Source organism: Diabrotica undecimpunctata, chromosome 4 (genome assembly GCF_040954645.1).
Source record: "Diabrotica undecimpunctata isolate CICGRU chromosome 4, icDiaUnde3, whole genome shotgun sequence".
NCBI lineage: Eukaryota > Metazoa > Arthropoda > Insecta > Coleoptera > Chrysomelidae > Diabrotica > Diabrotica undecimpunctata.
Window position 1 is genome coordinate 16218615 of NC_092806.1, and position 21812 is coordinate 16240426.

The 21812-nt window shown below is 35.2% G+C and overlaps 1 protein-coding gene across 1 annotated transcript in view; it reads left to right on the plus strand.

Moving 5' to 3' along the window:
- Nucleotides 1-767: 767 nt before the first annotated feature.
- LOC140439231 (BBSome complex member BBS2-like) overlaps nucleotides 768-21812 on the plus strand; it is a 49439-nt gene continuing 28394 nt past the window's right edge. The window contains exons 1-4 of the mRNA XM_072529018.1: nucleotides 768-942; nucleotides 8703-8865; nucleotides 8944-9191; nucleotides 11858-12040. Coding sequence (XP_072385119.1) covers nucleotides 817-942; nucleotides 8703-8865; nucleotides 8944-9191; nucleotides 11858-12040 — 720 coding nt within the window. The 5' untranslated portion in view covers nucleotides 768-816. The remainder of the gene's footprint in view (nucleotides 943-8702; nucleotides 8866-8943; nucleotides 9192-11857; nucleotides 12041-21812) is intronic.

Below are 21812 nucleotides of genomic sequence, written 5' to 3' on the forward strand. Positions count from 1 at the left end.
CGTTTTAAACATATTAAAAAGTTTTTCTAGGCGGAATATGGAGCTTGTAAGTCAAGTTTAGAAAGTTGAAAACATTTAAAGGATTAACTTCATTTTTTTGTACTTTTTTTCCAATTATTGCCATTTTTTCACCAATAAACATTAAATTTTCAATTTCTAGCTAAAGAAATATTGTGTAAAATTGATTAACGAAACTTTTATCTTCTTATAATTTTTTCTCTAGGATCAATATTTTCCGAATTATAAACGAAAATAAGAGCAAAAAAATGAGAAATTTTCAATTGTTTTCAGATTTTGTTAAATAAAAAACTTAGCACAGGGTTTGCGACTGGCGCATATCGAGATTATCGATATTGGGCACATCCTGAAGGGATTCCAGCAAAAAATAGCTTCCTATGGAAAATGTCCATTATGGTCTGAATTTCTACAGATCCCGCCTAGTCTAGAAGTGTTGTAGTGGTTTGCAACTCATGCTACAAAATTTCGTACTCGTGAAAAATGAGGATCATTTCATACACAGAATATTTTATCATATATTAAGCCATTAGTCCTTTAGTGGAAGCAGTGTACATCGTTTCAAAACAAATGTATGCGGCGACGTAATATGTAAAAATGTGAATATGATATTATGCCCAATAAAAATGTTTGAAGAAACTGTCATTGCATCAATGAAAAACAGTTACACGTTCTAAAACATGTGGTTTGTCTTATTTGCGGTTTGATCGATATTACCTTGCCTACGTTCTGTTTGTATCGTATACAATAGGGCCCCAACGCACGAAAAATTTTCGACAACAGGTTAGTTTTTTTTTAGAAATGGATAAAATTGTAAGGCCTGTATTTACTTTAGAACTTAATTACAAGATAGTTCCTGGTCTTGTAACGATTGGTAAATATGACGGGACACATCCCTGCATTACAGCTGCAACAACTACTGATAAGGTAAATTAAGGAAAACACCATGCTTTTGTATTTTTGTAGAATGAAATTAATTTTTTGTTAATATTTAAATGGCAACATCACACTAAACATATTTTGGTTTATAGAATGTATATCACAAATATTTTAGTTTATTATTTTAATACTGAATATACAGGGTGAGTTTTTAGTACGACATAGGTCGATTATATAACTGTAGGCAATAATATTCTCCATATTTGAAAAATTAGTGGAATTCTATAGCGTGATTAATAACTACCTGGTATAGCAAACATACCATTTTTTAAATGGGACACCCTATATATTTTTTCAAATTTGTATTCTTTTCATAATTATTATTCTTATAGTATTACTATACAGAGTATTTAACAAGTTATGACCATTTTTGTTTCGAAATCCCTATGAAATCAAAACCATGTATATAAAAAGTTTATCTTTCTTCAAAATTTCGGGACTACATTCAATTTTTGTAAGTAAAAATAAGTATTGAGTCATCATCATCATCATCCAGCCCCATTTTCACATCCATTGTTGGATATAGGCCTCCTCCAAACGTCTCCAGTTCTCTCTATCTCTAGCTGCTGCAATCCAGTTTGTTTCTATTCTCCTTAGGTCGTCGGTCCATCGGGTGGGTGGTCTGCCTCGACTTCGCTTGTCAGCTCTTGGTTTCCACTCCAATAATCTCTTCGTCCATCTTCCGTCTTTCATTCTAGCAACATGTCCAGCCCTCCTCCACTTTTGTTTATTGATTCACAGTATAATATCGTCTACGCCAGTTCGTCGGCGTATCTCCTCATTTCTCACGCGATCTTTCAAGGTCAGGCCCAGCATTGATCTCTCCATTCGCCTTTGTGTTACCCTCAGTTTTTCGGCAGTAGCTTTCGTTAAAGTTAGGGTCTCTGCTCCGTAGGTCAAGATGCATTGGTTAAATGCCTTCCTTTTCAGGTGAATTGGGGTATTTGTTTTAAAAATGTCTCTCATCCTTCCATATGCTGCCCATCCCAACGTGATTCGTCTATTTAGCTCGCAGGTTTGGTTGTCTCTGGTTATTCTGATTTTATGACCCAAGTATGTGTATTTATCGATTAATTCTACCTTGTTGTTATTGATCTGTATCTCTTCGCTGGGAACCATATTGGTCATCATTTTGGTTTTCTCGAAATTTATCTCCAGCCCAGTTTCTTGTAGTATGTAATTCAGTTCTTGGAGCATGTCTTTGATCTCTCCCAGATTATGTGACAGAAGCACGATATCGTCCGCAAAACGTAGATGGTTTAAGCTTTCTCCATCGATGGATATTCCTTTCTGTTGCCATGTTAGTCTTTTAAATGCATACTCAAGAACGGTAATGAACAGCTTTGGTGACATGGTATCACCTTGCCTGACTCCCCTTTTTATCTTTATTTTATTAGTTGCTGAATGTAGACTTATGGTTGTTGTGGCCTTTTCATATATATTTTTAACTATATTACAATATCTGTGGTCGACCCTGCAATCTTGTAGTGCTCTTAAGATGGACGGTAATTCCACTGTATCAAACGCCTTTTTAAAGTCTACAAATATCAATGCCAAGGGACGGTTATATTCGTTAGTTTTTTCTATCAGGGTTTTTAGGCACTGCAGGTGATCGTTTGTGCCGTAATTAGGACGGAAACCGGCTTGTTTCCGAGGTTGATAAAAATCCAGCTTTGTCTCTAATCTGTTCGTTATTATTCGGGTGTATAATTTATAAAGATGGTTAAGGTCTGTATCTTGCAGATCTGCTATATCTCCCTTCTTGTGTAAGAGTACAGTTATTGAATTATTCTACTTTGGTGGGATATTTTGATTCCATACTCATAGATTAAAGAGCTTTTGAATTTTGGTTATCAGTACTGAGCCTCCTATCTTTATCGCTTCCGATATTGAGTATTGAGTGATAATATAACAAAATTATTTTTATTCAATAAAGAACTAACAAAAAATATAAATCTTAATAATATGTAATGAATGTAACAATTACTGTGATATTAAGGAAATAAGTCTAAAGTAAATGTTCAAGATGTCCACCTTCAAGGTCTATACAAGTTTGTGACCGATATTCAAATGACCACGCCACATTTGTAAGTCAATTTTATTAAAAGCTTCTATGATTCTATTTTTCATATCATCTGGCGATGTTGGAGGCTTTTGGTATACAAGGTCTTTTATATAGCTCCACATGAAAAAATCAATTTTGGAGAATTCCGGTGATCGCGGTGGCCAAACAGTTAGTGCTCCTCTGCCTATACACCTCCCAGGAAAGTTATTATTTCGATGATTGTGAATAGGAGCAGTATGGTGAACTTGAGGACCGTCGTGTAAAAACCTCATTCGTTGTCGAATATTAAGCGGTACATTCTACAGTAGTATTGGCAAATGATTATTTAGAAAATCCAGATATATGGCACCATTCATACGACCGTCATAAAAAAGTGGGCCAATCACATAATGGCCAACAATACCACCCCAAATATTTATGTACCACCTAGTTTGACTATGAGTATTAACACAATAGGGATTGTTTGATACATAGTAATGAAAATTATGCCGATTCAACATTCCATTTTTGTGAAATGTAGCCCCATCTCCAAAAAGCACATAATCGAAAAAAATCGGTCTCTTTGCACTTGCTGCTGGGACCATTGACAAAAAGCTAGTCTGCGTTGATAAGTGCTGATGTGGAGATCTTCACTAGTAGTTATCAGTACATCATATTCCTTTTCTTCACTTAGAACAGTTTTGGTTCTCTCATTTATTTCATATCAAACAGAACCCGTGCGAACAAAACGATCCATTAATTTTTCAAAAGCTCTTGCGTTTGGCTTACTCCGTTCGGGATATCGTTCGAGATATATTCTGGATGCAAGTAATCACTTCCAATGGTGGCCAATCCGTTGATGCGAAAACAGTTGATTTAAGTATTGACGAACTTCTTTATGTGCCGTCTTCTACCGAAGGTTGGCGACCATCAAACGATAGTTTTCTCTGTTTTGTGCCGCATGTATTATGTTCGCAGCTTCTGGTATTTGAAACCATTCTCTCAAGTTTCTCAGCCAGGATTTCTTCTTTCTGTGCAAACCTCTCTATTGACGAACATATTCATAATTATACCCAAATCGAAGGCAACCTAATTACAAACTGTTTCGAAATCTGTACAACTGCCTAGATGGGACGGGGTCTTTAAGTCCTAAAAGTCAACACGGATCTACAAAAACAAAACAACAATTTTAATTCGTGTTGCAAAGAATCCAGAATTCAGTACTCGCCGATTAAGTCTGGCAACAGGGATAAGCCAATCGTCTGTTTTTAAAATATTGAAGAGAAAAAAACTGCATCCATATCATTCCACTTCTGTTCAGAATTTACTACCTTAAGATGTACTTGCGCGTCTACAATTTGCTCAATTTTTACAAAATAAGTAAATATTAACCCAGGTGTTCTGGATACAATTATTTTTATTGATGAGGCATTTAGCAGAGGAGGAATCTATAATTGAAAAAATGGTAATTTGTGAGATTTTGAAAATCGTCATATTAAGAGGGAAACCCATTTTCAACACGACTTTAAGGTTAACATTTAGTGTAGTGTATAATGTGTGCTAACTTAATAGGTCTTTCTGAACTTCTTCCCTTAAATCCTTCCAACCAATTTAAAGATTCTTCTGTATTTAGATTATCTTCAAGAACATTTACAAAAATTACTAGAGGATATATCTGTCCTTAAAACATAACTTGTGGTTTTGCACGACGGGGCAGCACACCACATTATTCTTTAGAAATTCGGCTATTCCGCATCAATGGATTGGCCTTGAATTTTTTAGTTTTTTTACTTTAATTACTGTAATTTTTTAATGTTACACATTTAGAGAATAAAATTTTTTAATGTAAAATTAAAATTCATTGGACTTTTTAGAGGCAAAAACTAGATAACTGATTGAATTACATGAATCAAAATAACTTTTTTTGTAGAATTTAACGCTTCCTTATATTTTTCTATTATTTTACCCATAGTTCACCCAAACAAAATTTGCTTTGATTTACTAAACACAAACAAGTGTAATTAGTATCCTCTAATTCCGATGCTAAAATAGAGTCTAAATTAGCAATCCTCATGCCAATTTATAATTTTTAAATACAAATTGTGAAAATATACAAAATTATTGCGAAAATTAAAATCCATATTTAAACACTTGGTATCTCGGAAACCAGGAATATTTGTATGAGGCATAGTGGACAGAATCATCATATTTTGAGGTCTAGAATCGGCAACTCAGAGATTGCACATTCTTAATTAATAACTCTGTATACAGAGTGAAACAAATGTCTGGAAACGCCTAACTATCTCGTAAATAGATGGTCGAAATTGTACAAAAACCGGAATACGCCTATTATGCAATATGTAGATCATTAATGTGATACTTACAGTGTTGCCAGATTTACCATTTTTCTGATATCGTTAGTCACTTTGGTTTTTGAAATACAACTCTCTGTATATTGTGGAATCCTCACTTCAATACGAGTTCAACCATATTAAACAGTTGCTATTTTATCTAGCCACGAAGGTCTTGAATAAATAAAACTTCTCAGTGCCAAATAGTTTTAAAGGAATTCAGTGAATATATTTTATAATGCTGTAATTTTGAGATTAATTCATAAAACTAACAATAGCTTGACATTTATTAATAAGTTTTGTAAAATAAATTAATTGTATTAATAACTAAAGCGACAATTGTTTTATGCATTTTTAAAAGCTCTACAATAAAGATGGGGGCTACAAAAAATAGTAAAGCGTGTATAACATAGTAATTTATTCTTCACTCTCACGTGTATTACATAGTAATTTATTCAAACTCTACAAAATCCAGTTGTTGCAAGAATTAGAATGAGGTGGTGAGTTTGGGGCCAATTTTAATAAGATATGGTTTCAGCAGGATGGAGCTCCTGCTCATTTTGGTATAAATGTTATATAGCGTTATTTAGATCAGATATTTCCAGGAAGATAGTGTAATTGATTAATTACTATTGAACGCCCTCCTCGTTCGCCCGATTTGAATCCTAAAGATTATTTTTATTAAGGATACTTGAATGGTAGAATTTAAAAAACTAAACCAGCAAGTCTTGCAGATCTAAGGCAAATGATTATCGTTAATTTCATATTAATTTGCAGAGAAACAGAATTCTAATAGACGCATTCTACCATCGTTTAGGATGCTGTCAAATTAACAACGGAGGACATTTTGAAGACTTGCTTAGGTAGACATTTAGCAATGTAGTAAACTATTAATTATTATGTTCAAATTTAGTTGTATACATAATTTGAATAAAAAATATGGAGATGATTTTGCGTTTCTAGGTTTTTGTTGTATCTTTTTAAGATATTCCTGACTATATAAAATCAAAAGTATCGTATACAGTCGAAGTGGTACTGAAGTGGAGATTTCAATAAAGGTACACTATATAGAATGTTGTATTTAAAAAACCAAAGTGACTAATTATATCAGACAAATGATAAATCTGGCAACGTTACAAACTTCAAATTTTAAATCTTCATATTGAAAAATCGGCGTATCCTTATTTTTGTACAAGACGGATCATCCATTTAAAAGATAATTAGGTGCTTCAAGACTTTTGATTCACTCTGTATATTGCACGTGCAATTTCATAGTTAGCTTTGTTCTGGTACTCTTCGTTCTGACAAATTTTTACTTCTTCTTCATTCTATTCTTATAGGACTTTTCAGAGGGCTAAATTTAACGAACTGCTGAACTTTTGCTCCCCATAATCCGAGAGGTGTGGGAAACAAGCCGCATTCCAGCAGGCTGGAAAAGGGGTAACATCATTAAGCTTCCAAAAAAGGCAACCTCGCACTGTGCAAAAATTGGAGAGGAATAACCTTGCTTCCATCCATCCAATAGCGCTACAGCCCAAATCGGGCCTTGGCCTCCTTCAACAGGCTTCTCAAATCATCTCGATTTACCGCTGTTCTTTTCCATGAACGCGTTCCCAGGCAGTTCCTGGCATCCTCATCAACTTCGTCTTCCCATCTCTTTTTAGGTCTTCCAACAGATCTTTTTCCCTGCACTCTTGCATTTAATAATTTTCTGGGGATTCTATTCTCATGCATGCGGACCACGTGCCCTGCCCACCGTAATCTCTGCAGTTTAGTATGTTGTGCTAGAGTTGGTTCGCTATATTGCTCGTATATTTCTCTATTATACCTAATTCGCCAGTTGTTGTTTTTACTTATTGGGCCCAGGATCCTACGTAATATTTTTCTTTCAAACAATAACCTTGCTTACCGCAATAAATAAAATCTTCACGACCATCATACTTAAAAGATTAACAAACAAGATTGAATTTCGAGCTGGCCAAGCAGGCTTTAGACCAGAATCCTCCTGAATAGACCATATTAGTACTGTGAAGGTAACAATAGAACAATCGGTTGAATGAAACACACCCTTATACATGGTTTTTGTTGACCTTTTAACGTGCCTTTGACAGCTTATCTCACGCTGCTTTATGGAAAATTTTAAAGCTAAGAAACATCCTGCATAAAATAATTTTCATTATAAAGTCACTGTACCCTCAGGCGAAATTCAGCGTGACACACAGAATCCACGAATTTGACATACTTACTGGAGTCAGACAGGGATGCATGCTTTCTCCGTTTCTTTTTAACATAGCTATAGACTATGTTCTCTCCAAACTAGACTCCGACACAAGAGGGATACAATGGACGTTAACACACGCCTAAGCGATCTAGAATACGCCGACGATATCTGCCTGTTAGGACAAAGGTTCCAAGATGTGGCTGATCAATTTGAAACACTTTCGACTAAAGCCAATAAAATAGGTTTGAAAATCAATATATATATATATATATATATATATATATATATATATATATATATATATATATATATATAAGGTTCTTAAACTCCTAAGTGGAGCATAGAGCTTCAGTGAAAACGCGCCATCGGGTTCTATTTTGCGCTAAGGCCTTCACCTCATTCCAAGACTTTCCTTGGCCTCTTATCTCGTCCATGATGGATCTTCTCCAAGTTTGTACTGGGCGACCTCTTTTTCTTTTCCCTTGGGGAAAATCAATATTAGTAAAACCAAATTCATCAGAGTAAATGCAAGAAACAACACGCTATTTACTATCAACAACATGCAGATTGAAAATGTGGAAAACTTTACGTATTTTGGAAGTGTTATAACAGAAAACGGAGGTACAGGGGACGATAGTCGTATGAGGATACAAAAAGCTCAACAAGCTTTCAGCATGATGAACCCTGTTTGGAGATCTGACGAGTATACTTAAAGGACAAAGATCCGCATATTCCAGTCAAATGTCATCTCTGTTCTACTCTACGGATGTGAAACCTGGAAAGTGACAAAAACCCTTACAGATAAACTGCAAGTCTTTATTAATAAATGTCTACGACGAATTGTTTGTATTTTCTGGCCTAACGTCATCAGAAACCATCCACTACACCTGACCGAACAATAAAGTGAAGAACATCAAATAAAGTCCAGAAAGTGAGATTGGATTGGTCACACACTCAGAAAAAATAATTACAGTATTGCAAAGATTGTCCCAGAGTGGAATCCCCAAGGAAGGCGCGTTTTCACTGAAGCTTTATGCTCCACTTAGGAGTTCAAGAGCCTTATATAATATTTATATAAATTTAATACATATAATTACCGTAATAGCCACATTTCACGTAATGTTTATTTTAGGTTTTGATTCATAGCCCTCATAGAAGAAATAATTCTACAACTGGAAGAGTATTTTGGTCAGAATCTAATAAAGAAATTGCTAACCTAAATATTAACCAGACAATTACTTGTCTAACGGTTGGGGTGATTCTACCTGATGATGAAAAAGATATATTACTAATAGGTAATCTGTTATTTATTTTAGGTTTGCTTGAAATTAATGTCTTAAATACATAATATTCTTTTAAAAACTTATTTTTAGGTACCAGCACACATATCTTAGCATACCACGTCCACGACAACAAAGACGTATTATATAAAGAATGTCCTGATGGAGTCAAATCTATTGCTGTAGGATCTTTTAAAGATATCAAAAATGTCATAATGGTCGGAGGAAATTCTTCGGTACACGGTTACAATAACCAAGGGACCGAAATATTCTGGACAGCTGTGGGAGATATTGCAACCTCCCTTATTTTTATGGATTATAATCAAGACGGTCAGAATGAGGTATTACAATTAAAGTATAAAGCTTAATTATAACAAAAATCGTTTTTCATTTTAAGATCTTCCTTTATAAGAAAACATAATACAAAGATATCTCTTGCTGATGCAGTTAATAATAGGGTTCAATATAAATCAAGGAGACTTTATTTTTGTTATTAGCAGATACAGAAATTAGATAAAATTTGTTAAAACAAAATCTAGAGCTAAACAATTTTATACCCCCTAACAAGAAGAGGACAACATATTGTTGTGAACTGTGTCTTTTCTACGACATAAGTAGTGAGCCAGAGGATCGAACTGGCCGAATATGAAGACTTGGATTGAAGAATCTTTCGTCGAAACAATTTCTAAGTGGAATTGGTAGCACATAAAAAATATTTGATGATTTTCAAGCACTTTCTTTTATGTAGTCTTCTTCTTAGAGTGCCGTCTCCCTACGGAGGTTGGCAATCATAATGGCTATTTTATTTTTGAACTTGCTGCTCCAAACAAATCAATCGATCTGCATTGATACCAATCAAGTAGATTCTTCAACCATAAGTTGCCAACAGATCTTCTTCCTTGAATCTTTTTCTGTATTATGAGTCTCGAAATTTCATATTTTGGTCCGCTCATCACGTGGCCTAGGTATTCCAGTTTTCTGATTTGTATAGTAGTAATTAGTTCTGTTTCTTTACCAACCCTCTCCAGTACTTCTTTATTTGTAATTCTATCAGTCCATGATATTTTTAATACTCTGCGGTATAACCAGAGTTCGAAAGCCTCGATTCTTTTTAAATTGCATTTTTTTAATGTCCAATTCTCAGCTCCATATAATAATATTGAAAATATATAACAGCGAATGGTACGTAGTACAATTTTATGTAGTACAATTACAGAATTACTTTGTTACAAAACGTGTTTAACTAAAATAAATTTTATTCGTAATTTTTCTGCTATCTATAAAGGGATTTTTTCAAAGAACACCGATAAGTTGCAAAGTAACTGTAATTACACTACTGTGTTTAAGAAACGTAATGTAAATTTTCGCTTAAATCCAACAATTTATTAGAAAAAAACACACGGCCAGTTTAAATGGCTAATAACGAACTTTTAACGAATTTTTATAAAGTAACTTATTTCTTGACATAATTTCAGCAATAAACCATTTTTTGTCATAAATATTTACGACGAAAATGTATAAATAAAACTGAAAGATTTATTACCTTTTAAATAAGGATTTCAAAAGCCATAAAACCCATTGACACACTTCTAAGTGAACATCCATACCTGTTTCTATCGAAAGCAATATGGTACGAATACGAAAAAGGAGAAAGTTTGAAAAAACGGAAATTTAGGACTGGTTTTAATTTGAGACGAGTTATATTGGACGCAAACATGATATCTTTTCGTATTTTAAATTAATAATTGTAATATAAAGAATAAATAATTCTTGATTAGGATTGATTATAATTGAATACAACCGGAAGTGGTAACAGCTTATGGTAAACAACTGGAGAGAACTAACAGTATCACTTACCTTGGTTGTAATATAAATGAGAACTGGGACATGAGCAAACAAATTAGAATACGGATAGAGAAGGCCAGAGCTGCATTCTTTAAGATGAAGAAACTGTTATGTGGAAACAATATTACTTTAAGTCTGAAAATTAGATTAGTGAGATGTTATGTGTTCTCTACTCTTTTGTATGGTGTCGAAGGTTGGACTTTGACGGATACACTTCTCAAGAAACTGGAAGCCTTTGAAATCTGGGTGTATCGGAGAATCGTACGAATAAGTTGGGTGGATAGAGTTCGTAACGAAGTTGTTTTGTATCGGATGGGAAAAGTTGCGGAAGTCGTCAAAACAGTTAAATATCGCAAACTTGAATATTTTGGCCATGTTATGCGCCACCCAGGGAGATATAATATACTCCATTTAATAATACAAGGCAAGGTAGACGGAAGAAGAGGGCCAGGTCGAAGAAGAACGTCATGGCTTAGAAACCTGAGAGATTGGTTTAACAGATCCTCTGCATCTCTTTTCCGAGCTGCCGTCAACAAAATTACTATAGCCAACGCTCGATAATCGAGCTCGGCACATGAAGATGAAGAAGATTGATTAGCTGTGTTAGGACTTTAACACATATATCAAAAAAGCAAGGATAAATTAACTTTAACGAACATCAGATTTATTATACTTCCATTAAAGATCAGAAGAATCACCGGAAGCTACAGAAAAATATACGAATACAGACTAACAAACGGCAACGTGCAGCTAATAGTGGTCATAGAAAACATGAAATATTACGGGAATCTATATAAGATCTCTTTTAGGACTAAAAATAACATAAGAAACGGACTGCGCTCCAATGATATCTAATAAAGAAGTAACATATGCATTAAAAATAGAGAAAAATGGGAAAACGTACGTCCTGATACAATATTTTGGGTCTCAAAAATTATCGGCCCTGCACAATATGTACTTTTTGCGATTATTGTGATACTTTTTCTGTTTTATATAAATAAAGAAATCGGTTTATGATACTAAAATTTTCTTCAACATCAAATATTCAAAGATAAATTTCACTTCGGGTGTAAAATATTTGCACCATTCGGAAGTTAAATACAAGTTAGTTAATTGTTCGACATAGGTCGTCACTACAAAATGTAATCACTGTTTATTTCAGCTGGTTGTTAGCTCAGAAGATTTCAACATCCGTATATTTGATAAGGATCGAATGTTGGCAGAACACGTAGAGACAGAGGTGGTGACGAATTTATTGGCTTTACCAGAGAATAGATTCGCTTATTCGGTATCGAATGGCACTGTAGGCGTTTACGAGCAAGAAGTCCGATTGTGGCGGGTCAAAGTAAGTAATTTAGATGTTTGAATAATATAAATCCCAATTATAGAAATCATAAACAAGTGTTAGAACAGGTAGGAATAATCTAAAAACAGAGTCTTTTCAGTTTTATTATCGAGGGTCAAGCAAAATACTTTCAAAAGAAAAAAATGAAATAAAATGAAATGAAAAATTGAATTGAACAATAATTCTAACTCTAGTTCTTTAAATATTATCTGTAGACCTTCCGGCGGGCGTCTATCCGCCATTGTCGATACGTTTGACTATAAGATAAAACGGGCATAACGATGAAATATTTACATATGTGATTACAATGCTAAAGCGGTCAACGTGATTTACAATTATATGGGAAATTCAATTATAATAGGTAATTCTATAAAAACGAAGTAATTTTTTAAAATCGGACTTGATTTTTTTCTAGTTCAGTCTAAATTCACAATTCACACTGTATATTATTAAACAATTGGAGCAAACACTCTTTATGAAGCCTGATTATTCCCCATAGGGGCTTCTATACGAAGTAGAAGTTTGTGGGGGAAGTATGCCTAAGACGGCATACTGGGTGAGATGGATTCTTAGATTTTTAATATATATGGCTTCACTTTAGGCTACTTGGTGAGGAAAACACGTGATATTTCTTCTGTGAGTATCATTACCTCGCTGCATAAACTCATTTATTAGTGTTTAATGAAAATCTAATTTTAAAACTAAATAATAGTGAGGTAAGTTTAGTGGGATCGGTATATTCAGCAGCCCGCTAGTTATAACATTTGACTTTTTGTTTCTAAAATAGTTTTAAAAATTCAAATGAGATATTCTAATATAAATATGGGTATTAATCGTCGGTCTGAAATGGCATGGACTGCCAGCTCACATGGATCTCAGTTCAAACTTCTAGATTCATAATTATTCGTTCATTTTTTTATAGATATGGGACGGTATACACGTAAATTTTCAAGGCAAGCCTGGGATAATAATGAAATGAAGCATACCATATTAGCTGTCCGAGAAAAAAAATATTAAAAATGAAAATAGCAAAGCCCCAGGAGAGGTGGAATTATAATAGAAGCTATCGTAAATGTTATGTTGTGTTAAGTTTTAAATCTATCTTAATATTTGCAAACCTACCTTAACTTTAATAGTGACATGTCAAATAGAAGAAGAAGCCCGGGAGTGAAAGAAAAGGACAGAGATTGACAGTCGACAGACTGGTCTTATGGCTTTAGAGATAATTATGTATTAGTTTTAGTTTGTTTTGTAATAAATAAAATATACAGAAATAAGTTGTCTATTATAAAAAAAAAGCCCACAGAGTAGAACAAACAGTAAATGAAGAAGATATGCTATTAAATCAATTAAGGAAACTGTTTAATATATGTTTGCCGCAAAGAGAGGTGTCCAAAGAGTGGAACAATGGTATACTTAGCCATACTTTTGCATAAAAAAGGAGATAGAACGGACCTAGAAAGTTATAGACCTATTAGCCTGTTGAACCACAAATACAAACTCTTCACTAGGTTAGTGACATCAAGATTGAAAAAAAAAATTGATTTCTACCAACCGAGAGAGCAGGCAGGATTCCGATCAAATTATGGTACCAATGATCACATCCATATAGTAAAGACGCTCATTGAAAAATCTATAGAATACAATAAACCTCTTGTCCTCACTTTCATAGATTTTCATAAAGCATTCGACACGATTGAAATAGACAGCCTTATAGAAGTAATGAATAACAACAGGATTGAACATAGCTGTAGTGATCTTTAAGTGTACTTTAAGTGTAAGGTGTAGTTAAGATACACGATAAAACCCTACCAATAAACATAAAACGTGGGATAAGGTAAGGAGATACATTGGCACCAAAATTATTTATAACGTCATTAGAGTATGCCTTTAAGATAGTCAATTGGGACCACAGAGGAGTAAAAATAGACGGCGAAAATCTTAACCATCTCCGTTTCGCAGATGACATGGTCCTTATCACAGATAATTTAGAAGAAGCCACAGATATGTTAAATGAATTATTGGACTTTGCATGTTCGAAGGTGGTCCTCAGAATGAACTTGACCAAAACTAAGTTTATGACAAATATGGTCCCCAATAACCATTTAACTATTCAAAACAAAGTGGTAGAACTGGTGGAGAAATATACGTATTTGGGTCATGAAATAAGAATCAGCAGGGATAACTAAACATGCGATATCCAAATACGAATTACTTTAGCGTGGGCAACCTTTGGAAAACTGCAAGACACACTTAGGGTCAACGTACCAATTGGCCTCAAAAGAAAAGTATTTGACCAATATGCGTATTACCATAACCTATGGGGCGGAAACTATGACTCTGACTCTGAGTGGAACGGTCTATGCTGGGGGTGACGTTGCGGGACCGAATAAGAAACGAAGATTTGCGAAGAAGGACGAGTATTGCTAATGTTGTGGAATGCATAGCGGAACTAAAATGGAATAGGGCAGGCCATGTAGCGAGAATGCATGAATCATATAAACGATCAAAATTACACATTAGAGGTTAAGTGCAGACAAACTAGAGGAAACTACCTACACGTTGGGCTGACTACATCAGGCGTATCACCAAAAATTGGTAACAAAGAGCATAAAATCGCAAATAATGAAGGAGATTAAGGGAGGCCTATGTCCAGCAGTAGAAGTGATAAATGAAGGCTGGATGATGATAATGATGAAGGATTTAGAAAGCAGGTTTTTTGATATGACAATAGCTGCAGTCAAAAGATTGCCTTACGAAGTAGCAGAGGCAAAAACTATCCCTCTTAGATTTTAGCATCAAACCAAAATGGTAGGCTGGGATTGATTAAGAGGATTTGGGGATCCCCAATTTCCCTAAAAGTACCTGAATCAATGTTAGCTGCAAGTGTAAGGTCTTTTAATGAAGTACAAATTTGATTATGCTGCGAAAAATTGACAAATGTAATAAGAGATAATAATTTTGAACCACATAAAATGTGGAACATGAACGAATCCAGGTTATTCACTATCCTTGCAAAACGGTAAGATTTTTGGTCGGAGTTTTGTCAAGCGCAGAACGAGGTCAACATTTAACAGTGGTATGTTATATGAATGCTGCCGTGGCTTTCGTGCCACCAGGATTATTTTCCACAGGAAATCCAAAAAAATCAGTGGATGAATTCTAAAGTTTTCATTCAATGGACGAAGCGTTTCATCAAGTTTGTAAGGCCAACTGAGAAAAAGGTTTATTATTTATAGATGGACATGATAGTCATAAGGGCCTCGAAGTGATGGAATATGTGAAATCTAATGGTGTTATATTATTTTGCTTTCCGCCTCATTGCACCCACAGGGTACTTGATGGTGCTTGATGTGCGTTTATGGACCCTTAAACACTTATTGTAACCAACTAAGGTTGTATTTCAACAGAATATGTCCACTAAACGCAGAGGTTTTTCCCGATTATTTATTTGCTCCAGCAGAGACTACTGATATACCCGATGCTCCAGACGATCCAAATGTAGCTAAACCTAATCTTAGAATCAAGAAAAAATCAAGTGATGATTCTTTGCATAACAAAGATGTTCCTAGTTGATAAGTGTATATATGCCAGGTCCATATCAAGTTCCTTCATAGTAGCCGAAATATCACCTCTTCCAGCTGCCAGTTAGACTAATCGCAAGACTCAAGAGTAAATCACTGCGACGGAAATCAAGGAAAACTCTACACCCAAGATAGAAGTAGCTAAACAGATAAATTCTCAAAAAGAAATAAAAAAACTAGGAAAATGAAGCGAAAAGTGTTCATTGAAGAGAAAGCAAACAGTGATAGTTCAGAGTTATTTGCTGATGACGCTGACAATGAAGATGCCGCTTGTATCTTCCGTAATGAACTATTTTTAACCTCTCGGTTTATAGAGAAATGGATCATATGTCAGATTTGGCAAAATGTCAAGTGCGCGGGTATAGACAAAAAGAAAAAATCATACATTTGTGATACTTCTATGGTGTAGGTAGGTGTATATGGTGTAATAGTAGTGATGCTATATATGTAGGTTACCTTTTTATTTTGGTATGCCGTCTTACCCACAAAGAATTTGGGACATATAGCACCTGTAAGAATTTTTGATTTATTTTTTTATTCTTGTCCTAATTAAACGCTACTTACAATATTTTTTGTGTTTGGTTTCAGTTGTAAGTTATCATTTTTATCATCTGAAATTCTTCAAATGGCATTTCGGAAAAAAAAGTGTGGACTAACTAAAAAATGTATGCCATCTCAGTCATACCTCCCTTACAATTCCTCATAACTAACCCTGTATAATTTTGGGCTACTAATTAGTTTCATATATAAATTATTTTCTGACTTTTTTTTGTCCCATCATCCAATATTGTTTAGAGCTTGGATGATGCTGGAAACGTTTTTAAACTTTATTTATATGCTCAATACAAAGAAATTTCTGGTAAAAATAACATTCCAAAGAAATTTTACACTTAATACCATTTTTCTTAAGAACTTTTATGTGATTTATAAGCGGCACTTCAGTTACTTATCAAAATTTTTTGTCAAAGATGAAATTCGGCATTGGAGTCTTTAGATAGATAATTCAACACAATATATACTCTATATATTACGTGGGAGACAAGAAAAGGGAATATGGGAAACGTGCTTCAATACAACGGAGATTTAATATATATACACCAGATTGCATTGTTCTACTCCCACATTCATGTTATAACAAGAGATGACGAGCCTATGTAAACCGCTATAATAAGATATCATACAAGAAGCTTCGCACATGAAAATAATAGGTTACTATTTTGACACATTGTGGCGTACAAAACCGAATCTATATAAAAAAATTACAAATTGTACCAAATATAAATCAGACGTACACCCGGAAAGAAAAGTACTATACGGTGACAGTCTGGGAATGGCTCGCGGCTAGACAAAACAGTGGAGATGGTCGTGCGGTCCACAAAACAAAAAAATCCGAAGTTATATCAGGGGCGCCAGGTAAATTGGCCCACAGCCTTCCCTACGTTGCTATTCAATAAACCACCAACTTACCAATAGGTTTACTACTAAAATACTAAGTAACAGTATACAACCTGAATAAATAAAAAAATAAATGAAATTGTCAGATTAGAATTTAGTCAATTTTAATAAATAGATTCCCAAGATAGTTGAAAATAAATACATACATATTACATATTACAATATTATTTAACTTTACCATAGGCTTAATAAAAAAATAATATAAAAATGCGGCTTCTGCTTGCCTAACAAAAATTCATAAGTTATTTCTATTTAACAGAACAAAATGAAAGGTAGGACGTATCAAAAGTACCGGACGCTAAGGGGTGTGCGGTTCAATACCAACCAAAAAAAAATAATTAACGCAAATAGGACACCACGTGAGCTCAAGTGCGTGCGCAGAAAATAATATAAAAAAAATAAATCTCAAATATATAACCCCCCCTTAGACGCAGTTTACAAAATTAAAATAGGTATGTGTAAATATTGAATTAATAAAATAAACCGCAAATTATCTTTAAAAAAAAATCTGTAAAGTATTTGTAAATATGAAAATAAAAACTAACAGCAAATAATCTTTAAAAAAAAACTATTGTATTCCGCAAACCAAATTAGACGGTGCTTAAATCTTCCGTTGAAAATTAATTATCGATCCATACCTCGAATATTCATATACTTCACCGCGTGGAATTCCAGTTATAGTTCAGCGTGTCTTCAATCCAAAATCCCATACGATTGCCGATGTACATAGACTTGTGTGACAATGTTGAAAAGTTGAAAATTACAGCCAGATGGAAAAATACGAAGAAGAAGAAGCAGAAAAAAACAAACAAACCAACCAACCAACCCTGAAGCAAGAAAACATTAATTACCATCTGTGTCTAAAATAATTATTTGGAAATAAATATATTGATTTTAACACTTTGTTTATCTGCCTTTTGGCGATAATGGAGCAATACAAAAAAAAACTTGTCTCCGAACTTGAATGTATGAAAACTGATAAAAATGTGAATAGCTTTTTAGAGATGGGATAAAAAAATAACTACAACTTTTTAATTAATTAAAAACGAAATGTTCTAACACTCACCCTTCTTAGCCAGATTAGGGGTTTGAAATATCCCAAATTGGACCGAAGCGTAGCCGGCTATTTGGACTCGTGATTAAGGCTAATTTCTTGATCTAAATACGACTCCCGGTATTCACGTGTACTGTAGATCCGCTTTTTTTAGCGAAATTGTGGATATTCCAAAAAAAACCCTTCCACGAAGGCAGCAAATCCCCTTGAATATCCACACGGTTCGGACTAGTCCAGATCCCACATGGAACAGCAGCAAAAGCAAAAAAACAAAAATGCCGTTTTTAATCTAGCCCAACCTTTCAGTAACACTCTCAAACCTGGAATCACTTTCTTTCCGTCGTCTTTCCGAACACTTGACAACTTGACACACGGAGGTCACCGAATAATACCGAGATTCAAAAATTTCAATTTTATGATTCCAATTCTTCCAAGATAACTCTAGAAAGAACGATCTAAATTAGTTTCTTCACAAAAAGAGAACGTGTTCCCTTAACTTCAGCACAATTTGCCAGACATTACCCCTATTTGAAAATTACTAATTTTATTTTCGCCACCTTGCTTATAATATATTATAGGCAACCGCTCTTACACGCCCTGAATTATTTAAATTTTGATAAAATAGAGGTGGGACTTTCTACTTTAAATTTGGAACGTAACAACACCTCCCTTTCCCAGAGGAAAATTTACGAGGAAAAACTAGACGAAGAAAATTTTCCCTCGCGCTAGCGACACACTACCTAAACTCTGAGCGAAGTCCACACAATCCACACAATCATCATCCACACCGTCTTCACCATGCGCAAGTACTTGGACAACGAAAGACATACCAACCTCAAACCACACGCACAAAGCAACAACTTACTTACAACACTTACTCCACTTCCACACAACAGTCATCTCTCATCGTATGAGATCAAGTAGAATAGTTTCAAATTCCAACGTCAATCTGACAACACTGATTTGGTCGGTTACTGGATGTTGCCCTTATTCGCGACCTCCCAGCTCTGGGGCATCGCTAGTACTTCACTATACCTCGCATAACATGAGTCCATAAGAAACTCTCCACCACTCGACTCTTACTGATACTGCGAGAAACATCTACCGAAACAGTAGTGTAATTCCAATTGTTCATTAAAATAAAAATGAGATAGGTCTTTCAGAATTTAAATCCGTATACAACGAAATTTAGTGAATCATCCAAAACTAAGCTATTATCCAACAAGATTCACCAAAACATAATTATGTGGCTTCGAAAAAATCCCAATTAAATAGAATGGCTTACTAACATCAAAACAAATCCCAACGCCATATCATCGAAGACAACATATTTCTGACCAAACCTAAGTGACATTCAATTCCATAAATCAAAAGAAATTAAGGCTACCGCAACCCTACGACTTCGTATTGGCTACCTAACACAAAAAAAAAACGAATCGGTTGACCATCCAAATACATCCTAAGAACCGATCATAGCCAACACTCAGTCATCCTTCACGGACACAACAAAAAAAAATAAATACAACCAATTTCAGAAGAATTTACTTAGACTAGACAAAACTTTGCTAGTCCGTTCTACTCCGACCTAAATCCTATCGGGATCACCAGTCGGGTTACTAATCCTTAAATCCTTAATATTCCAAATACCTTGATCCTTGCCATTTTCATCCTCTAAACTATATGTCCAGGGGGAAACTTTCTTCTTCACGAAGTAGGGTCCTATCCATCTAGGAGCTAACTTTTTCGTGAAATATTTAGCGGCATCTGACAACACAAAATTTCTCCGCCATACTGACTGATGGGGCTGAAATTCCTCTGGACGTCTCCGTAGATTATAGGTCTTCTCACACTTAGCCGAAGCTTTATCTAAACGTTTTCTAACATCAACAAATAATTCCTGGAGTCCACGCGATCGATTATATCCCATTTTAGCTACTTCGTCCTCCGGGTCTCCGAGTTTGTCCTTTCGGGAAAAATCTCGTCCATCCACTACCATCTTCCGACCGAAATTTATGAAGTAGGGATCTTGACCAGTCGACTCGTGGTATGCAGTGCGCGTAGCACATGCTAGTTTGGCCAAATTTTCATCCCACTTCTTATGGTTGTCAGCTATATAAGTTGCCATCATTGTTTTAAGGGTTCGGTTATAGCGTTCAGATGGATTGCACTGTGGATGATACAACGCATTATAACGAACTGAGACACCATAGGTTTCCATCATTTTCTTGAAAATACCCGAAGTATACTGGACACCATTATCACATAGTAACAGACGTGGAACTCCAAATACGAGAAAAACTTCTTCTTCTATTTTCTTAACGACATGCACGGCTTTTGAGGATCGCAACGAAAATACCAAAGAAAATTTACTAAACACATCCATTACCACTAAGATAAACTTATAGCCTTGAGTTGATCTTGGGAAAGGTCCCATAAGATCGGTTGCTACTATCTCCCATGGTTGAGTAGCTTTAGGTTGAGGAGTCATAAAGCCTTTGGGCTTACCTTGTTCCACCTTATGCATGGCACACAGTGAGCAACGTCCAACGTAACGAGACACATCACTCCGCAGTTTCGGCCAAAAATACTTCTCGTTAATACGCTTATAAGTTTTCAGGATCCCCATATGACCTGCTAAAGGACTATCATGACACAACTTCAGCACTTCCAATCGTTGACCCTTAGGAACGACTTCCTTCCAATTGTCCACTTCCTCGACCAAAAATCCATGACTGGGACGGATGTATTTATAAAGTTTGCCACCAGACATTCTCCACTGAGGATACTTCAAGGGATTAGACTCGATTTTTCTACAAAGTTTATCATACCAACTATCACCACTAGGAAGCGGTACAACCTCTTCAACCATATCAAGCACGGGAACTGACCGAGATAACAAATCGGGGACAACATGTTCTTTTCCTTTCCGATGCACAATCTTAAAGTCATATTGTTGCAATCTTACCGCCCATCGAGCTAATCTTCCAGTAGGATCCTTCAAATTTTGAAGCCATACGAGGGATGCGTGATCAGTCACGACCGTAAACGGAACACCCTCCAAATAAGGACGCAGTTTTTCGACTGCCCATAACACAGCTAAACATTCCCGTTCCGTCGTGGAAAAATTCCTTTCTTGACGCGTTAGTGATCTGCTCAGGAAACTAATTACTTCGTCACCATCCGGGCCTGGCTGCAATAACACGGCGCCCACTCCATATCCTGAGGCATCACATTGGACAACAAAAGGCAAATTGTAGTCAGGACAATTAAGTATCGGAGCAGAAACTAGACATTCTTTTATTTTCTGAAAAGATTCTTCACAACTCGGGGTCCAATTGAATTTTCTTCCTTTCTTCAATATCGCTGTAATTGGAGCTAGTAGTGTCGCAAAGGAAGGAATAAATCTTCGATACCAGGAAAATGTGCCTATGATGCTACGAACTTCCTTGACGGATGTGGGTGTTGGGATACGTAGCATAGCCTTGACCTTATCACCATCAACATGTAGTCCATTCCTATCAACCACATGACCCAAATACTTTAGTTCCGGTCTACAAAATTGACATTTATCCCAGCTAACGGTTAACTTAGCTTCTCTCAAGCGTCTAAAGACTTCCTCTAAGATCCTTACATGTTCTTCAATAGACTTTGTCACGATGACCACGTCATCCAAGTAAGT